This window comes from Zea mays, chromosome 1, assembly GCF_902167145.1.
Source record: "Zea mays cultivar B73 chromosome 1, Zm-B73-REFERENCE-NAM-5.0, whole genome shotgun sequence".
In the NCBI taxonomy this organism is placed as follows: Eukaryota; Viridiplantae; Streptophyta; class Magnoliopsida; order Poales; family Poaceae; genus Zea; species Zea mays.
In genome coordinates, this window is record NC_050096.1 from 29,722,085 (window position 1) to 29,743,782 (window position 21,698).

The following is a 21,698-nucleotide window of genomic DNA, read 5'->3' on the forward strand; positions in this document are numbered from 1 at the left end:
AGTGTGGACGGATATTGCGCTTGATTTTGTGGAGGCTCTTCCCCGTGTCCGTGGCAAGTCAGTGATTCTCACTGTGGTGGATCGGTTCAGCAAATATTGTCATTTCATTCCACTGGCACACCCTTATTCAGCTGAATCAGTTGCCCAGGCCTTCTTCAACGACATCGTTCGTCTTCACGGTGTCCCCCAATCCATGGTCTCCGATCGTGACACGGTTTTCACATCCATTTTTTGGCAAGAACTCATGCGCTTGATGGGCACTAAGCTGCGGATGACAACAACATTTCATCCTCAGTCTGATGGGCAGTCCGAGTCGGCCAACCGCGTCATCCTCATGTATCTACGCTGTCTTACGGGGGACAGACCGCGGGATTGGCTCAGATGGCTGCCGTGGGCGGAGTATCTGTTCAATACAGCCTATCAAACTTCGCTGAAAGATACTCCGTTCAGGGTGGTTTATGGGCGCGATCCGCCGACCATCCGGTCATACGAGCCGGGAGACACCAGGGTGCCAGCCGTCGCAAAGAATATGGAGGAACGCGCAGAATTTTTGGCAGACATGCGCCATCGCCTGGAACAAGCTCAAACATTTCAGAAGCGGCACTATGACCGTGGGCACCGACCGATTCACTATAAGGTGGGCGATTGGGCGCTGCTTCGTCTACGACAACGTGCTGCATCATCCCTTCCACAAGCGGTCAGTGGCAAGCTCAAGCCGCGGTTCTTCGGGCCATACCGCGTCGTCGAACTCATCAACGAAGTTGCAGTACGTCTGGAGCTTCCACCTCGTGCCCGCATCCACAATGTCTTTCATGTCGGGCTCTTGAAGAAGTTCCAGGGCACGCCGCCTAGCGAGCCGCCACAACTTCCCTTACTGCATCATGGCGCCATCGACCCAGAACCTGAGCGTGTTGTTCGCTACCGGCTCGCTCGCGGGGTCCCTCAAGCCCTCATCCAGTGGAAGGGAGCTTCGTCGGCGTCAGCCACCTGGGAGGACGTCGGGCCGCTACGCGCCAAGTTCCCTCAGTTCCAGCTCGAGGACGAGCTGGTTCTCGACGGGGAGGGAGATGTCATGTTCGGGCGCGTCTACACGAGGCGCCACAGGACTCGTGATGTACGTCGAGCGCAGGAACGGGAAGCGCGACACGCAAGGGACGTACAGGGAGCAAACACAATCAGTGGCTAGGAGGAAAAGTAGGATTTGTTATTATCTGTTAGTTCCTAAAATAGGGGAGTTTGTTCAGTAATTTAGTTGGGCCATAGGCCATATATACCGTGAGACCGGATGGTGGAAATTAATTAAGAATATTGTCATCTCTATTCTATCTTCTTCCTCTCTACCCAAAGCCGGCGATCAGGGCAACACAGCCTGATCGACGAGGACGGCTAGGGGGCATAACCCAGCCGGCGACAACGGACCACGACTACGATCTCCGTAGTCGGGGACCTGCTCACTTGGGCATTACAGCCCTTGACAGAAAGGTGCAAATTTCATGTCATATTGGTTTGTGCTGTAAGTAGTATCAAAAGATAACACATCGCCGAAATGGACATAATTCTTCCTACTAGTTGTATCAGCCCAAAACACTCGTACCAACCGACCATCATTAACTTCATATTCAAAGAAATAGTTCGGGTCCAATTCCTTCAACATATGCAAGTTGTCAATAAACATCTGAGCATCAACATCTTTGATTTTGTTCCTAAAATCACTATAGTAGTTTTGTAGATCTCTTTTTGTGCAGCCCACATACTCAAAACCTTCTGCACCAACTTGAAGTAGCCTGTATGCTTGTGAAGTGCCTATGCTTGCTTTATGGCAATTGAAAAGAGTAGTTTTTACCTGCTCACTGACACAACGATTGGATCGAAGTAAGTGGCGTTTGCTGGGTGTCACAAACTCATGGTTATGTCCCTCATGTAGACCTGTTATTTGGTACTTGCCTTCACTTGTGCGCTTAATATAAATATAAGCTTCACATCCACATCATGTCTCCCTTTTTCTGCGCATATTCCTAGAAGGATCTGTGAATTTAGTTTGTTCTTTTGATTTATATCCTGCCCTTGCACACAAAAACGCTTCCATTTAAGCACTCCATTAGAATCAAATCTCTTTTGCCCGATACGAACAGAAAAACCAGTTTCATGTGCATATTCCTTATAAAATTTCTCAACAGATTCTACATCGTCAAATGACATTCCTCTCTGGAAAGATGCAAAGTATATGTCATTAATAAAATGATGCATGATGCACTATATGAAAATTCAAACATAAATTATCACCTTAAGTATATATTTTTTTCTTTAATGGTGTCCTATATTCAACGTTCAAGTTGACTTCTCGGACGTGATCAGCATGATTGTGATCTACATTAAAACAATTTACGACATCCATCACACACGTGAACATGGACATCCATCACACACGTGAACATGCACTCGAACCTGGTAATCAGTAAAGTTTTGGCATGCCGTGTACCTTGCTCGTCGAAGCTATCTTCACGTGCGGCAGGAGCATCATCATATGATTGTACCTGGAGTTCCATGGGCATAGGCACTTGCACGAAGCTGCACTCACTTGGGATAATTGCTGCTGCATCATACTGATGAGGTTGTGGCATGGCCGACAGAACGGCTGCGACACAGATCAATCGATTCGGTCTCTGCAGCCAAGCGTTCGAGAGAACGACAGCGGCTTTGATGAGAAAAATACGGCGGCGGCTTCGGTAGAAAAATACGGTGGCTTCGTTGGTTTGTTGAATCTCACTAGGGGAGTTTTGCAAGTCTGCCGCGGTCAGCCGGTCAGGTGGGAGGATATAATTGTAAAATACTCACTCACCGTCGGATGCCTATTAAATGGTCTAGAATGGCGGCTTGCATGTTTGCACGTAGTCTGTGCTTGCACAGCATACGCTCCCATTAGAGAGCAATTAGTCCTTAGACTTGTTAGAATATATATAGGCACAACTAATATGGGCCATTATGGGCCTTAACAATATCAACCATCAAATATGTTAGGCAAAATTTGCTCCTTGCCATGCAAAACAATGCCAACTGGCTGGTGAACATCATGAAAACGAATGTTTTCTGGGCAACACGGCTCAGTGGATATTTTCTTGTGGACACTACCTCGAATAAAATATGGTGTCCAGAAAGCGAAGAATTTTTATTCTAAATAAATATCACTGCTGCCCATTTTGGTGACTTGTTCTCAAATGCTTTGGTCCTGAGAGAAGGTAAAAAGTACAAGCGTGATGCAAAAGCCAATGCCAAGTCAGCGTGAACAGTACGGGAGTACTGTTCATCTATTTATAGACGCGGGACGCAGCCCACGTAAAATTACATCCATGTCCATTACATTTGTTAACGGCTTATGGAAATCTGTCGAGGCCCCCGAAATCTTTTCATCTTTAAGTCGGTTCCCCCTTCTGCCATCGCGCCGAAGCTTCCCTGCGCACAGCTTCGGCTACACTCGACCTTCGTCTGGTTCAGGCTTCGTCCTGGCCGTGCTCCATATTCATAATTCTGGATCCGAAAATACCTGTTCACATAATCCACTCGGAAAACATTGTCAAATCATGTTTTTGAGGACCTTCGGAGGACGAAGGCCCCCAACAGTCTGTTGGGGTCGTGCTTCGGTACGCCGAAGGTCTCACACGAAGAAGCAGCTTCGGCCAAAGTCGTTTCTAAGAGATGGCCGAAGGTCCCTTTTCATGGAGCTTCGGCGTTTTAAACCGACATAGAGGCAGAATGACCTTTTTATACATGTATGTCCGAGTCAATGTTGTAAACTTCCGCAAGGGGCATAATTGTAATTTGTCACAGGCTGCGACCTGTGTCTATAAATAGATGAACAGTACCTCTGTACTGTTCACGCGAACCTGCTTTTTGCCTTCGCATCACATTCGTACTTTTTGCCTTCCGCAAGACCGAAGGTACATTTGTACTTCAAAGTCATTTATATTCATTAATACAAGTAGAGATAATTCTATGATAATATTTACATGTTTATTTCATGATTTATGTGAATGCTTTATGCTTCGTTGTTATGCTTACGAAGGTATGTTCTTTGTAACCTTCGTCCGAGATGCTGTATATCCCGAAGGGATATATCGTTATGAAGGACGAAGGACCTTAATACTTAACATTTTCCGTGTTGCCTTGTTCTTAATTCGAAGCATTTGAGAACAAGTCCCCAACATTGGCGCCCACCTCCGGTGAACTCACTTCCACTTCGAGTTTTTTGAACACCTTCGGAAGCTATAGACCCTCGCTATGGCGCCGAAGAAAGCTTCAGCGACTGGGGCTGCATTACCGCAACCGCTGGACCCCAACCAGCTCAATACTTTGCTAGGAAGCCTCCTCAGACCCTGGAGAAGCTGCTCCAAAAGATGGACGAGTACATTCGTGCTGACAATGACTTTCGCCAAAGAAGGGAGGAGGCCTTCAGATTTTCTGAAATGACCAGGGGCTTCGGAGGAAGATCCTATCCGAGGCATGTCAGGTCCATCCACAACTCTACTCAGAATGATGATAAGGGGAGTCAGCAGAACAGACCGCAGTGCTCCTCACAGGCTTCGGGGCAACAACAAACTTTCTTCCGGCCACCAGCTCCAAGAGGCAGAGGCGCCAGGGGCTTCGGCGGAAGATTCGGAGATCAACCAAGGAAACTGTTTTGCTTGTTCTGTGGAAAAAGCAAGGGCCATACCACCAGGACGTGCCATATTACAATCCAGAAGCAAAAGGAAATAGCCGAAGCTGCATCTCAACAAGCTCAGCCGAAGCAGGTCATGCATACTGCTTCGTATCATCCATCTTACATCCCACAATACATAGACAACCACCCTGCAACTTCTGTAGCTTCGGCAAGTCAACCTCAAGCTTCCTGGCAGCAGCCTCCGCCTCCACCTCCACTGCAACAGGGTCAACAGCCAGAAGGGAGTCAATATGCCCCACACCAAAGGGACTTCAGAGAACAATCCGAAGCTCGCACAGTCAACAGCACTGTGCCAGAGTCGAAGCACATTTATTGACACATATCCTACCTTTGATAGCAGTCTTTTCTATTCAGTTTTATTTTCTGTGAAACAAAGAACATTGTTAGTTTTCATGTAATAATTTCGTTGTTTCCCACGAGGAAAACCCATTTTCTTCACAGGCTTTACCCCATTCAAGTTATTATTCGGAGACGAAGCAATAACCCCGGAAGAAGCCAAAGCTGGATCAATAAGAGTAGTAGCTTCGGCAGAATCAGGTCCCGAAGATGCTTGCCTTGTGGAAAAGGATGCTTTAGAAGGGATCAGGCTTCAGGCCGTGGAGAATATCAATAAATATCAGGCTGAAACAGTTAAATGGCGAGATAGAAAAGTCCGGTTAAAAAATATTGAGCCGGGACACTTGGTGCTTCGGAGAGTGGCTAACCCAGAAACAGTGGGTAAGCTACAGTTGAAATGGGAAGGACCATTCTTAGCAGGCCTGGATCGTACAGATTGAAGGACATGGATGGCAACGAAATTCCAAGGTCTTGGAATGCGGATGAGCTTCGGCGATACTATGTATAACATGATGTAATTTTTTATGTTTTTTCTTTTCTTTTTCATGGCACCCTTTTCCTTTCCGAAGGGGGAGAAAGGTTTTTTATGGGGCCATCATGTGTAATTTCCTTTTTTAGTCTTATAAGAGCAAAATCCCCCAAAAAATGTAAATGTAACAGCTGAGAACGCACCATCGAGTGCAGGAACTGAAAAAGAAAAAAGAGAAAAAGCTCCGAAGACGTCCCTAAGGGGATGCAGAGCTCACAGCGAAAAGTCAACGCTGATTCCGCCGAAAGTAAAAGGCGAAGAAGCTCCAAAGTCGTTCCTAAGGGAATGCAGAGCTTATACCGTCTAAGTAAAAGACGAAGAAGCTCCAAAGACGTCCCTAAGGGGATGCAGAGCTTACAGCGAAAAGTCAACGCTGATACTGCCTAAGTAAAAGGCAAAGATGCTCCAAAGTCGTTCCTAAGGGAATGCAGAGCTGACGTGTGTTTGCTCCTAAGAAAATGATGGATAACTGTGGCTTCGGACATACGCTTCGGACATTCATTTGCACATTACATCATGGCATTTGCATGCATAAGCATTCATTCATAGCATTTGTGTTCCTAAATGGTTGCTTCGGCACAGAGAAAAATTCGGATAAATGGTTTGTTATGATTCGTTATGTAAAAGAAAGGTTTCGAAGAAGTGGTTTTTTATGAATCGTTGTGTAAAAGAATAGTCTCGGCATAGGGGAGAATTGGTTTTTTATGAATCGTTGTGTACAAGAGTAGTAGTCTTTTATGTTTTGTTATGTAAATAAAAGCTTCGGCAGACAAGAGTAGCATTCTTTTATGTTCTGTTATGTAAGGAAAGGCTTCGGCAAAAAGAGGAAGCGGCCTTTTATGCTTCGTTGTGTACGAAAAGAAGGGAAGGTGTTTTTTTCGCTTTCGGCTCAAAATACTGATTTCGTACACATCAAAGCGCTTCAATCGAAGAGTAAGAACATATTACAAGGTATGTACAAAGTTCCTTGAATAACAATTTAATTCTATTTACAAGAGTTGTTACAAAATTATCTTGAGTTTTTCTATAGCACACTTCTGCTACTCTTCATTAAGTTTCAGCTTCGACGACAACTTCGGCGACATATCTTAGGCATCATCTTCACCTTCGTCATCCTTCATGAGTCAAGGAATCATGAGTAAGAATCAAGCCCAAAGAAAAAGGTAAGCACGAAATGTCATTTCTTACTGGTTCAAGATGACTTCGGGCTTCGTCTCCAGCTTTCTCTCGCCCGCCCTTTGTCCATACCATTTTTATAAATCTATTGGAGATACTTCGGGCGAGGTCGGGCATATCATCCAGGATTGATGAAGATAAGGTGAAGTTGGGCCTGTTGACAACCTTTCCATGTTCGCAGCCGGCCTTCAGAAATGCAGCAGCGGTACCCCGAGAAGCTACCCAGGCACAGAAGTCGCCGTGCCCGGCTATAACTTCGTCAAGCTCTTCGATTTCAGCTTCAATATGATCGAAGGCCTGGGGTAAATTTTCCGCCGAAGGGTTAAATTTCCCACTGCTGGCTCCAACAGAGTAAAATATCTTCTTTAATCGTCCAATACAATTATTGCCAAAGTTCAAGCATTTGTCTTGAAGGCTTGTTAATGCTTTCTTCAATTCTGAGCTGGTCTGGACTTCGGCTTTAAGCTTCGAATTCAGTTCTAGCTTCTCCTGATCAAATTGTTTTGATTGATTGATAAGCTTCGAATTTAACTCTAATATTTTAGCCTCAGTTTCAGCCAGCAAGCCTTCGGTCGATTGGAGCTCGAAGTCTTTCTTTTCAATGATGGCAGATTGCTCTTTTATTTTGCTTTCCAAGTTTTCAATTATAGCTTCGAGCTTTTTGTCCTCCAAGTCTTGTTGCATCTTCAGAGCTTTGCTCAGTAGCATGCTCTGAACAGAAACAACTTATGTTAAGTAATATTTTCATTGTTAACGGCAATAAAAACCAGAGAAAAAGGTTGTTTACCTTGAAGTTAGAATAAAACAAGCTGCCGACGATATGTTGTCGTCGGTAGCGGCTGATGTCTGTCTCTAACTTCGGAAAACCGATACTCTTCGATAGAGTACAGATTACCTTAGCTCCAGTCTGGTCTCGAATACAGCCTAGTTTTTCATCATCTACACCCCCAAATAGAAGGGCTCCTGGCTTGTAGCCGCAAGATTTGGCATAGTCTTTGAGTTCTTCTATTTCGTCCTTCGTCAGTTTCTGCCCAATTAGATTCTGGAAAGAATAGGCTTCGTCGTCCGGAGTTTCTTCGACTATTTCTTTCCCTTTCCCTGGCACTGTGGCCAGGATTTCTTCAGTAACGGTGGCAGCTTCTTCAGTGTTTTCCGTCAAAATTTTGTCAATATTTTCAAGAGTAGTTTCTAAATTTACATCTTCGGGTGTGGCAGCTTCGGTAGCCGCGACTTCCGAAGCTCTACCTTCAGCAGCTGCCGTTTTCTGAATTGACAACCTAGGTGGAGTTTTGTCGATAACCTCAGTTACCGCAATAATTCTTTGTCGTTTGGGTTTGTTTATCTTCGGTTGATCCGGCTCGTCCACCTTTTCAAAAAGCTTCGTCAGTTGGAGCCCTAGTGGACTTAGCTTCGTAGGCATGGGTTCAGTCATTACCTTTAAAATTTCCTCCACGTCGCTGGTAGAAGGCGGTGTGGGGGTCTCCTCTTCTTCGGGTGATTTGCGCTTCGGAGCAGATATTTTTCTTTTCTTGAGAACTTTCTTCTCCTTTGCTGGTATTTCTTCATCCCTGATCAGAGCTTCGGCTACTCTTTTTCTTTTGAGGCCCTCAGCGCCCTTGTTCAATTGTTCGTAGTCTGGGTATTCGAAGCCTAGGGCGTCAAGCACTCGGTTCAGCCTTCGTTTCGGTCGAGCACCGAAGGCTGCTGTCATTAGTTGATCCTCTTTTTTGGAGTAATTCCCCAGGATTTCGTTGCACATCACCTCAACAGTGTCTAACCATTCTTTGCAGGGTTTTTTGAAGAACTTCTTGAACTTGAAGTAATAGGGAAGCCGGACAAGCTCCCCCTTCTTCTTCTCTCCCTCCAGCTTCGGCATCTCCCACTCTTTTAGAGTAGGGAAAACTCTGAATGCCAAGAACTCTTGAACTAGATCCCTGGTGCCAATATGTTCTGAGATAATTTCAAATTCACCCAGAGCAGCCCAGGTGGGACCTTTTAGGTCGCCAATGCGGCATTGTGGCCTTGTCTCTCCGAAGATTAACTCCAGAGGGCTTTGTACCAATTTTTCTTTGTCTTCATCGACTTTTACATAAAACCACTCAGATTTCCAACCTGCTGGCCATTTGCTTCGGTAGCTGATGACAGGACACTTTGTTGTCTTCCGGTAGGCAAAATTATAGCAACCGAAATTATCATGTAGCCCATCTTTTCTGGCCTTTGTTTGGTAATGTAATTCGTGAGCTCGGCAGAAGCTGTCAGCAAATGGTTCCACAGCTTGGCTTCGGAGGGCCCAGATATAAACATTGAGCCTAACGATGGCGTTAGGAGTCAATTGATGAAAGTAGATACCAAACCTCCTTAGTATCTCCGCAACAATATCGTGGAGAGGGAATCTAAGCCCGGCTTTTAAAAAACTCTTGAAAATAACAATCTCATCCTTCCTTGGCTTCGGGGTGGTTTCTTCTTCCCCGAAGCGGAGTAGCTTCTTCTGGTCCTCATTGAAATAACCTGCTTTCACCATCTTCGAAAGGTCAGCTTTTGAAACAGTTGATTTCCCAAAATCCAGGTGACTGGGCTTGCTGGGCATAGCAAGGTGATAGTCATCTTCGGAGTCAGTCCCTTCAATGTTTTCTTTTCCTTCGGCAGTTGTTGGGCCTGCTTCAGCAGCAGGCATTTCTTCTGTAGTCAGTAGACCGGAACGCTGCATTGCTTCGGAGATGGGCACAGTGTCTGAACCTTCGGCTTCGTCTCCCTCACGTACAACTTTGGCAGTAGATCGTATTCTCGCCATTTGATTCTAAGTTTGGGAAGTCAAAAACTTTTTCCTTTTTTTCTTTTCTCCGAAGCTCTTCTTTCTGACGAAGCGGACGTTGAGAAGCACCTTCGTTCGATTCTGAGACTTAAGCTTCGGCTATGGTGAAAAATTTTGGCAGCGAAACAGTGCAAATAGCAATGAATGCTGTGGTAACTTCACACCCACCTGTTTGTTTATATAGTGCTGCAGGTAGAAAGGCGAAGCGGTGGAACTGTTACACCAGGCGCGCAGTAACTCATACCCGCTGTGCAGTGGACCGCAAAGACCAAACAGTAACTCTACAAAGTGGGCTTGGCACGCGCTCGGAAGTCGGATCGTTTCTCCGCAACGAGCTCAGGGAAGGTGTTTTTTGGACCTTCGGCTTCCCGAAGCTGAAGAGGTTTTTTTTTTCACGGGCCAAGCTCGTTACGAAGAACGATCTAGCACCGCGAAAGGGGCTACTGTTGGGGTCGTGCTTCGGTACGCCGAAGGTCTCACACGAAGAAGCAGCTTCGGCCAAAGTCGTTTCTAAGAGATGGCCGAAGGTCCCTTTTCATGGAGCTTCGGCGTTTTAAACCGACATAGAGGCAGAATGACCTTTTTATACATGTATGTCCGAGTCAATGTTGTAAACTTCCGCAAGGGGCATAATTGTAATTTGTCACAGGCTGCGACCTGTGTCTATAAATAGATGAACAGTACCTCTGTACTGTTCACGCGAACCTGCTTTTTGCCTTCGCATCACATTCGTACTTTTTGCCTTCCGCAAGACCGAAGGTACATTTGTACTTCAAAGTCATTTATATTCATTAATACAAGTAGAGATAATTCTATGATAATATTTACATGTTTATTTCATGATTTATGTGAATGCTTTATGCTTCGTTGTTATGCTTACGAAGGTATGTTCTTTGTAACCTTCGTAGGTATATACAGCATCTTCGGGATATACAGCATCTCGGACGAAGGTTACAAAGAACATACCTTCGTAAGCATAACAACGAAGCATAAAGCATTCACATAAATCATGAAATAAACATGTAAATATTATCATAGAATTATCTCTACTTGTATTAATGAATATAAATGACTTTGAAGTACAAATGTACCTTCGGTCTTGCGGAAGGCAAAAAGTACGAATGTGATGCGAAGGCAAAAAGCAGGTTCGCGTGAACAGTACAGAGGTACTGTTCATCTATTTATAGACACAGGTCGCAGCCTGTGACAAATTACAATTATGCCCCTTGCGGAAGTTTACAACATTGACTCGGACATACATGTATAAAAAGGTCATTCTGCCTCTATGTCGGTTTAAAACGCCGAAGCTCCATGAAAAGGGACCTTCGGCCATCTCTTAGAAACGACTTTGGCCGAAGCTGCTTCTTCGTGTGAGACCTTCGGCGTACCGAAGCACGACCCCAACAGTAGCCCCTTTCGCGGTGCTAGATCGTTCTTCGTAACGAGCTTGGCCCGTGAAAAAAAAAACCTCTTCAGCTTCGGGAAGCCGAAGGTCCAAAAAACACCTTCCCTGAGCTCGTTGCGGAGAAACGATCCGACTTCCGAGCGCGTGCCAAGCCCACTTTGTAGAGTTACTGTTTGGTCTTTGCGGTCCACTGCACAGCGGGTATGAGTTACTGCGCGCCTGGTGTAACAGTTCCACCGCTTCGCCTTTCTACCTGCAGCACTATATAAACAAACAGGTGGGTGTGAAGTTACCACAGCATTCATTGCTATTTGCACTGTTTCGCTGCCAAAATTTTTCACCATAGCCGAAGCTTAAGTCTCAGAATCGAACGAAGGTGCTTCTCAACGTCCGCTTCGTCAGAAAGAAGAGCTTCGGAGAAAAGAAAAAAAGGAAAAAGTTTTTGACTTCCCAAACTTAGAATCAAATGGCGAGAATACGATCTACTGCCAAAGTTGTACGTGAGGGAGACGAAGCCGAAGGTTCAGACACTGTGCCCATCTCCGAAGCAATGCAGCGTTCCGGTCTACTGACTACAGAAGAAATGCCTGCTGCTGAAGCAGGCCCAACAACTGCCGAAGGAAAAGAAAACATTGAAGGGACTGACTCCGAAGATGACTATCACCTTGCTATGCCCAGCAAGCCCAGTCACCTGGATTTTGGGAAATCAACTGTTTCAAAAGCTGACCTTTCGAAGATGGTGAAAGCAGGTTATTTCAATGAGGACCAGAAGAAGCTACTCCGCTTCGGGGAAGAAGAAACCACCCCGAAGCCAAGGAAGGATGAGATTGTTATTTTCAAGAGTTTTTTAAAAGCCGGGCTTAGATTCCCTCTCCACGATATTGTTGCGGAGATACTAAGGAGGTTTGGTATCTACTTTCATCAATTGACTCCTAACGCCATCGTTAGGCTCAATGTTTATATCTGGGCCCTCCGAAGCCAAGCTGTGGAACCATTTGCTGACAGCTTCTGCCGAGCTCACGAATTACATTACCAAACAAAGGCCAGAAAAGATGGGCTACATGATAATTTCGGTTGCTATAATTTTGCCTACCGGAAGACAACAAAGTGTCCTGTCATCAGCTACCGAAGCAAATGGCCAGCAGGTTGGAAATCTGAGTGGTTTTATGTAAAAGTCGATGAAGACAAAGAAAAATTGGTACAAAGCCCTCTGGAGTTAATCTTCGGAGAGACAAGGCCACAATGCCGCATTGGCGACCTAAAAGGTCCCACCTGGGCTGCTCTGGGTGAATTTGAAATTATCTCAGAACATATTGGCACCAGGGATCTAGTTCAAGAGTTCTTGGCATTCAGAGTTTTCCCTACTCTAAAAGAGTGGGAGATGCCGAAGCTGGAGGGAGAGAAGAAGAAGGGGGAGCTTGTCCGGCTTCCCTATTACTTCAAGTTCAAGAAGTTCTTCAAAAAACCCTGCAAAGAATGGTTAGACACTGTTGAGGTGATGTGCAACGAAATCCTGGGGAATTACTCCAAAAAAGAGGATCAACTAATGACAGCAGCCTTCGGTGCTCGACCGAAACGAAGGCTGAACCGAGTGCTTGACGCCCTAGGCTTCGAATACCCAGACTACGAACAATTGAACAAGGGCGCTGAGGGCCTCAAAAGAAAAAGAGTAGCCGAAGCTCTGATCAGGGATGAAGAAATACCAGCAAAGGAGAAGAAAGTTCTCAAGAAAAGAAAAATATCTGCTCCGAAGCGCAAATCACCCGAAGAAGAGGAGACCCCCACACCGCCTTCTACCAGCGACGTGGAGGAAATTTTAAAGGTAATGACTGAACCCATGCCTACGAAGCTAAGTCCACTAGGGCTCCAACTGACGAAGCTTTTTGAAAAGGTGGACGAGCCGGATCAACCGAAGATAAACAAACCCAAACGACAAAGAATTATTGCGGTAACTGAGGTTATCGACAAAACTCCACCTAGGTTGTCAATTCAGAAAACGGCAGCTGCTGAAGGTAGAGCTTCGGAAGTCGCGGCTACCGAAGCTGCCACACCCGAAGATGTAAATTTAGAAACTACTCTTGAAAATATTGACAAAATTTTGACGGAAAACACTGAAGAAGCTGCCACCGTTACTGAAGAAATCCTGGCCACAGTGCCAGGGAAAGGGAAAGAAATAGTCGAAGAAACTCCGGACGACGAAGCCTATTCTTTCCAGAATCTAATTGGGCAGAAACTGACGAAGGACGAAATAGAAGAACTCAAAGACTATGCCAAATCTTGCGGCTACAAGCCAGGAGCCCTTCTATTTGGGGGTGTAGATGATGAAAAACTAGGCTGTATTCGAGACCAGACTGGAGCTAAGGTAATCTGTACTCTATCGAAGAGTATCGGTTTTCCGAAGTTAGAGACAGACATCAGCCGCTACCGACGACAACATATCGTCGGCAGCTTGTTTTATTCTAACTTCAAGGTAAACAACCTTTTTCTCTGGTTTTTATTGCCGTTAACAATGAAAATATTACTTAACATAAGTTGTTTCTGTTCAGAGCATGCTACTGAGCAAAGCTCTGAAGATGCAACAAGACTTGGAGGACAAAAAGCTCGAAGCTATAATTGAAAACTTGGAAAGCAAAATAAAAGAGCAATCTGCCATCATTGAAAAGAAAGACTTCGAGCTCCAATCGACCGAAGGCTTGCTGGCTGAAACTGAGGCTAAAATATTAGAGTTAAATTCGAAGCTTATCAATCAATCAAAACAATTTGATCAGGAGAAGCTAGAACTGAATTCGAAGCTTAAAGCCGAAGTCCAGACCAGCTCAGAATTGAAGAAAGCATTAACAAGCCTTCAAGACAAATGCTTGAACTTTGGCAATAATTGTATTGGACGATTAAAGAAGATATTTTACTCTGTTGGAGCCAGCAGTGGGAAATTTAACCCTTCGGCGGAAAATTTACCCCAGGCCTTCGATCATATTGAAGCTGAAATCGAAGAGCTTGACGAAGTTATAGCCGGGCACGGCGACTTCTGTGCCTGGGTAGCTTCTCGGGGTACCGCTGCTGCATTTCTGAAGGCCGGCTGCGAACATGGAAAGGTTGTCAACAGGCCCAACTTCACCTTATCTTCATCAATCCTGGATGATATGCCCGACCTCGCCCGAAGTATCTCCAATAGATTTATAAAAATGGTATGGACAAAGGGCGGGCGAGAGAAAGCTGGAGACGAAGCCCGAAGTCATCTTGAACCAGTAAGAAATGACATTTCGTGCTTACCTTTTTCTTTGGGCTTGATTCTTACTCATGATTCCTTGACTCATGAAGGATGACGAAGGTGAAGATGATGCCTAAGATATGTCGCCGAAGTTGTCGTCGAAGCTGAAACTTAATGAAGAGTAGCAGAAGTGTGCTATAGAAAAACTCAAGATAATTTTGTAACAACTCTTGTAAATAGAATTAAATTGTTATTCAAGGAACTTTGTACATACCTTGTAATATGTTCTTACTCTTCGATTGAAGCGCTTTGATGTGTACGAAATCAGTATTTTGAGCCGAAAGCGAAAAAAACACCTTCCCTTCTTTTCGTACACAACGAAGCATAAAAGGCCGCTTCCTCTTTTTGCCGAAGCCTTTCCTTACATAACAGAACATAAAAGAATGCTACTCTTGTCTGCCGAAGCTTTTATTTACATAACAAAACATAAAAGACTACTACTCTTGTACACAACGATTCATAAAAAACCAATTCTCCCCTATGCCGAGACTATTCTTTTACACAACGATTCATAAAAAACCACTTCTTCGAAACCTTTCTTTTACATAACGAATCATAACAAACCATTTATCCGAATTTTTCTCTGTGCCGAAGCAACCATTTAGGAACACAAATGCTATGAATGAATGCTTATGCATGCAAATGCCATGATGTAATGTGCAAATGAATGTCCGAAGCGTATGTCCGAAGCCACAGTTATCCATCATTTTCTTAGGAGCAAACACACGTCAGCTCTGCATTCCCTTAGGAACGACTTTGGAGCATCTTTGCCTTTTACTTAGGCAGTATCAGCGTTGACTTTTCGCTGTAAGCTCTGCATCCCCTTAGGGACGTCTTTGGAGCTTCTTCGTCTTTTACTTAGACGGTATAAGCTCTGCATTCCCTTAGGAACGACTTTGGAGCTTCTTCGCCTTTTACTTTCGGCGGAATCAGCGTTGACTTTTCGCTGTGAGCTCTGCATCCCCTTAGGGACGTCTTCGGAGCTTTTTCTCTTTTTTCTTTTTCAGTTCCTGCACTCGATGGTGCGTTCTCAGCTGTTACATTTATATTTTTTGGGGGATTTTGCTCTTATAAGACTAAAAAAGGAAATTACACATGATGGCCCCATAAAAAACCTTTCTCCCCCTTCGGAAAGGAAAAGGGTGCCATGAAAAAGAAAAGAAAAAACATAAAAAATTACATCATGTTATACATAGTATCGCCGAAGCTCATCCGCATTCCAAGACCTTGGAATTTCGTTGCCATCCATGTCCTTCAATCTGTACGATCCAGGCCTGCTAAGAATGGTCCTTCCCATTTCAACTGTAGCTTACCCACTGTTTCTGGGTTAGCCACTCTCCGAAGCACCAAGTGTCCCGGCTCAATATTTTTTAACCGGACTTTTCTATCTCGCCATTTAACTGTTTCAGCCTGATATTTATTGATATTCTCCACGGCCTGAAGCCTGATCCCTTCTAAAGCATCCTTTTCCACAAGGCAAGCATCTTCGGGACCTGATTCTGCCGAAGCTACTACTCTTATTGATCCAGCTTTGGCTTCTTCCGGGGTTATTGCTTCGTCTCCGAATAATAACTTGAATGGGGTAAAGCCTGTGAAGAAAATGGGTTTTCCTCGTGGGAAACAACGAAATTATTACATGAAAACTAACAATGTTCTTTGTTTCACAGAAAATAAAACTGAATAGAAAAGACTGCTATCAAAGGTAGGATATGTGTCAATAAATGTGCTTCGACTCTGGCACAGTGCTGTTGACTGTGCGAGCTTCGGATTGTTCTCTGAAGTCCCTTTGGTGTGGGGCATATTGACTCCCTTCTGGCTGTTGACCCTGTTGCAGTGGAGGTGGAGGCGGAGGCTGCTGCCAGGAAGCTTGAGGTTGACTTGCCGAAGCTACAGAAGTTGCAGGGTGGTTGTCTATGTATTGTGGGATGTAAGATGGATGATACGAAGCAGTATGCATGACCTACTTCGGCTGAGCTTGTTGAGATGCAGCTTCGGCTATTTCCTTTTGCTTCTGGATTGTAATATGGCACGTCCTGGTGGTATGGCCCTTGCTTTTTCCACAGAACAAGCAAAACAGTTTCCTTGGTTGATCTCCGAATCTTCCGCCGAAGCCCCTGGCGCCTCTGCCTCTTGGAGCTGGTGGCCGGAAGAAAGTTTGTTGTTGCCCCGAAGCCTGTGAGGAGCACTGCGGTCTGTTCTGCTGACTCCCCTTATCATCATTCTGAGTAGAGTTGTGGATGGACCTGACATGCCTCGGATAGGATCTTCCTCCGAAGCCCCTGGTCATTTCAGAAAATCTGAAGGCCTCCTCCCTTCTTTGGCGAAAGTCATTGTCAGCACGAATGTACTCGTCCATCTTTTGGAGCAGCTTCTCCAGGGTCTGAGGAGGCTTCCTAGCAAAGTATTGAGCTGGTTGGGGTCCAGCGGTTGCGGTGCTGCAGCCCCAGTCGCTGAAGCTTTCTTCGGCGCCATAGCGAGGGTCTATAGCTTCCGAAGGTGTTCAAAAAACTCGAAGTGGAAGTGAGTTCACCGGAGGTGGGCGCCAATGTTGGGGACTTGTTCTCAAATGCTTCGAATTAAGAACAAGGCAACACGGAAAATGTTAAGTATTAAGGTCCTTCGTCCTTCATAACGATATATCCCTTCGGGATATACAGCATCTCGGACGAAGGTTACAAAGAACATACCTTCGTAAGCATAACAACGAAGCATAAAGCATTCACATAAATCATGAAATAAACATGTAAATATTATCATAGAATTATCTCTACTTGTATTAATGAATATAAATGACTTTGAAGTACAAATGTACCTTCGGTCTTGCGGAAGGCAAAAAGTACGAATGTGATGCGAAGGCAAAAAGCAGGTTCGCGTGAACAGTACAGAGGTACTGTTCATCTATTTATAGACACAGGTCGCAGCCTGTGACAAATTACAATTATGCCCCTTGCGGAAGTTTACAACATTGACTCGGACATACATGTATAAAAAGGTCATTCTGCCTCTATGTCGGTTTAAAACGCCGAAGCTCCATGAAAAGGGACCTTCGGCCATCTCTTAGAAACGACTTTGGCCGAAGCTGCTTCTTCGTGTGAGACCTTCGGCGTACCGAAGCACGACCCCAACAGGTGGGTTGACGAACATAGAGCAGCACAGCGACCGATGCATGTGGTTGATGCGCGTTTAGCTTGGAATTGGGCTCGCACATGAGTCCAATTGGAACAACGACACACATAGGATCTTGGGGTCACTGGAGCTGCCGGTGGGAAGAAAAGAAGCGATGGCGGCCCATGGAGATGGGCGAATTCTGCTCCGGGCATGCTCAAGTCTGCCTGAGGTGGCAGAGAGGTTCATTGGGATGTGGCAACTGGCAACACACCCTGGCTGCCTGGCGCCGAGGAAAGTGCAAGAGCTCTAGAATGGCCGCACGGTGAGAAACAAAGAAAGCAGTGATGATTTTCTGTTGCGAGCCTTCCACGGCCATGGATCTCTGGAATTGATCAAAAGAGAGGCATTGAGGACTGCTAGGGGTACTTAAGGATTGAGGTATTGTGCCAGAGCTCACTTGTGGAGGAGGTCGACTCCAATGGAGCAGCAAAAGCGACAGTTGACAGTGGCTGATGCTTTGAAGGAAGGTGTAGGGCGCATGTTCAGCACACGAGTGGACGGCACCCTCATTGTTACTGGCTCTCTATTGAACTAATCAAGGAGCTACCTGGACCATGTTCATATCCTAATATGTTAACTTTGCTTTTTATTTAAGGGATCACATTATACCTAAGAATAATAACTCGTGTTAGCGCTTTCCTTATACATTCATATAGGTCATGGCTAGCATTCGTTAACTTATTGAAACCAAAATTTTGCTCAGATTGTACTGGACAAAATATGAAATAGTGGTATTGAGGCCCAATATGACTAGAAATTAATAAATTTGATCGCCAACAAATTCCAAGTTGAGAATAATTATAGTTTTGTCACATGCTTGCACATGTTATTACTGCTTAATACACACATTAGTGCTTATTTGATTTGCTTCTCACGCTTTATGGAGGTTGTGTTGCATGATGGAGTGATTAGAGAAAAACCTAGCACACCAGAAGAGGCACGGAAATTCATCAAAGGTCTGTGTTATTTTGTAGAAGAACTCGAGTTATTTAATAATTTGCTTTATTTGACCTGTCCTTGCCCTGTGGTGCTTGACGACACATTTTGCTTTCAGGGTACTCTGAAAGCCATGCTGCGACGATTGGATCTGTGCTTGTTACAAATGTGAAGACTGGGGCTAGAAGGGAAGGATGGGATAAAGCAGAAGTAATATCTAAGTTTCCCTGGTGTTTTATTTTAGGAATGAGTACCATTATGCTTAGGTATTATGTTTATTGAAATCTTCAACTTTTCCCACCAATCTTGGCGTAGGTTTTAGTTGCTTGTTTTTGTATGATGTTGTCATTTTGTGCAATGTCTTGTTAGCTATCTGCCTAAATGAACCTCACCCTCAGCTTTCGCTGATACTAGACGTCTTTCTATTTAGAAAAAGACCGAAATCGAAGTTTTGAAACTAGATGTCTTTCTATTTAGAAATACAATTTGCTGTATTTGGTTTTGTTGATACCACCTATGTCCCCAAAAGAATGTCATTTTAGCTTTGTCCCAAGTCAAACATCATAAAGTTGACCAAATTTATAAAACTGAGACCAATATCTATGATATCAAATTAACACCATTGGATTTGGCATGGAGTATATTTTTACAGTAATACATGTTTGGTTTCATAAATGTTGATTCTTTTCTCTAAAAAGTATAAACTTAGTCAAACATAGGATAGTAACTTTTGACAAAACTAGGATGCCATTTTTGTTTTGATACGGAGGCAGTAGATGTTAATCCTCTAGACCCTCATGAGATAAAAGGTCCTGACATTATATTACCCTTGGTTCTGAACTATAGCTAATACTCCATACGTATGTCTAGATACATAATAAATTCAATGTAGCAAAAAAGTCAAAGCGACTTATAATTTGAAACAGGAGTATTTGGCAGGATAGAACCATAGTTTTTCAGTTGCGATGCACAGTTCTTTTTTGTCCTGCTAACATTTACACTGTAAATGTTGTTCAGGTTTATTTCCACAAAATTCCTGACAAAGTTGTGGAGAGTTTGGTAAGTCTGCACGCACTCTACAACACTTTACACACTATTCTGTTTTTCTGTGCTTTGCAACAGTTGATATGCTTTGCCATTGTTAGATATACCTCTTCTTTTGAATGAGTCACAATGTGATGGTCTCATTGTCACAGAGATTACGATGTAAAGTATGTCGGTATTTTTTCTATTCTCGCTGTCACGAGAAACTTCACACTTTTGTACATTTTAGATTGAGGAGGGCGATGTGTTCTATGTCGCTGGTGGTCTCCTTGTGGAGCACCCCTTAACTTCACCTCTCGTGGAAGCCATTGTGAGTTACACATGTTCTTGTTCTTGTTTGGATATTGATTTTCTACATGGGGAGTCCAGAGGGCATTGTATTGCATTATGTCTGAAGACCGGGACTCTGCAGGTTGGTACAATTGATAGTGTAATGGGGCTCCCTAAGGCGCTCACGGAGAAGCTCATCAAGGAATCCCTTTCAGAGACATAGCTACAATCATATGGACTGAACTGACCTGTGATACAGAAATCATATTGGTGGCGGACTGGCGGTGGCTAAATCAGTTTGGCAGCAATGTAGTGTGAGAATCATGTAATCATTCCTATTTTCCAACAAAAAAGGCCGTCATGTGATCAGCCCACTATGAATGGAATTCATCCTTGGCTTCCATGACCATAGGTCTGCTGAATCATTCGTTTTGTTTTCTGATGTGTTCGGCCGCAAGGATTTTTAACGCCTGGCAGATTGCTTGATTTGATCAATGAATTCGTGCTAGGTGCTCTGTGGTATGTACTGTCTGCCTTGCTTTGTTATATAGAGGGGTGTTAATGGATCACGATCTATTACAAAATAGTAGGGTACTAAATAAATTTTAGTTAAAAAATAAATAGAAATAGAGTCCGATTCTAATCCGATCTGATTCTTCTTATAGTGTAAAATTTAGAGTCTATTGTCACTCATAGTTATATATCATCAAATTCTATCGAATATGGCAATGAGTTCATTTGGTTGATCAGTTTTGTTCATGATGGAATCGTCGATGCCACAACTACCACACGTGGCCTGCGGGTAGGGGTCAAAGTACAAACATATTTGCCTTGGCTATCTTCGTATCCTCTATATTCATTCTTTATTTATCGGCTTCTCTAAAAGATATTTTTCTCTATATCTTTTCAGCAACATCCTCTATACGTAAATATCTATATTGAAGACATTTTATTTTTTATTTTTGTACGTATGTGTTTATCATACTTATTGTAATTTTTTAGTTTTATTAAATCTATTGTTTAAAGTATTATAATAATGGATAAAGAAGTGGAGAGAAACTCTATATATAGATAACTCAACAGTGTCTCTATATTTCTTTAGAGTATAGTTTCGTCCGAAGAGGCTATTGATTAGAACTTATAAGTTCTGTATATGTACAATGGTGTTTTTTGAGATATCATTTCCGTTTTAACTATAAATCACTTTGGCTTTTCATGTTTACAGAGATAGTATATATAGGTGCATAAGTATCTATAAAAAATCTTAAAATAATCTATAATTTGGACGTGGAGAGAGTTCAATAGACTTTGCCTGATACTAGTCCAAAAAATATTTTAGAAGCATTCTTATTTTTTTTGATATAATGGCAGGAGCTCTGCCTCTCAATTAAGAAGAAATAGAATTGGCCTTGTTTTAAGAAAAACCGAGCCCAAAATCTAACAAAATACGAGAAGTTTGCCTAAGTGGAGCAAACAAAGGACATACAGAGGGCTAACCCACCAACATGACGCAAAAGAGCACACAATCTGCTATGAAGTCATGGTTGCCAAGCATGATTGCAAAATCAACCAGCAGCTGTGTCGTGGTTTCCGTAACCGGATGGCAATAAGATTTGTGTTCGGTGGGGATGCAAACGCGGACTCACTCCGAATGGTGAGCCAGGGGGCTCGGAGGTGGATCTGAGACAGAGGTTATACTGGTTCTGGTCGGAGCCCTAGTCTACTGTAGTGTTGATTGTAGTTTTGCAGTAGAGCGTGTTACAGCGGGTGTGCTTGTGTGGTCATGTCTTTCTCCGAAGGAGGGGTCTCTTCCCTTTTATATCTTAAGGGTAGGACTTTACAGTGGGAAATTGCATTCTACTAGAGAGAAAGATAGAGAAAGAGGGGATATGCTCCTCGGGTTGTCGTGGTGGGTCATGTGTAGTCGTACTCCTGGTATGGCGTCGTCTGTTACTCTGGCTCTTCTAGCGAGTTCATCGCTGACATCCTTGTAGTGGTACGTGGTGGGTCCCACGAATCAATCTCATGATGCAATCG

At 43.9% G+C, this 21,698-nt stretch overlaps 1 protein-coding gene across 2 annotated transcripts in view; it reads left to right on the top strand.

Moving 5' to 3' along the window:
* The window catches only part of LOC100283999 (uncharacterized), a 34,030-nt gene extending 13,779 nt beyond the window's left edge, over positions 1–20,251 (top strand). Inside the window, exons 5-9 of one of the 2 annotated variants that reach the window (XR_002269001.3) lie at positions 18,298–18,367; positions 18,466–18,613; positions 19,365–19,406; positions 19,621–19,701; positions 19,804–20,183. Coding sequence is in view for 1 of the 2 variants with exons in the window: in NM_001156897.2 (NP_001150369.2) it covers positions 18,298–18,367; positions 18,466–18,557; positions 19,365–19,406; positions 19,621–19,701; positions 19,804–19,884 (366 nt within the window). In the remaining variant the exon portion in view is untranslated. Of the gene's footprint in view, positions 1–18,297; positions 18,368–18,465; positions 18,614–19,364; positions 19,407–19,620; positions 19,702–19,803 lie in introns of both variants that reach the window. The other variant, NM_001156897.2, reaches the window with a different exon arrangement.
* Positions 20,252–21,698: the final 1,447 nt, after the last annotated feature.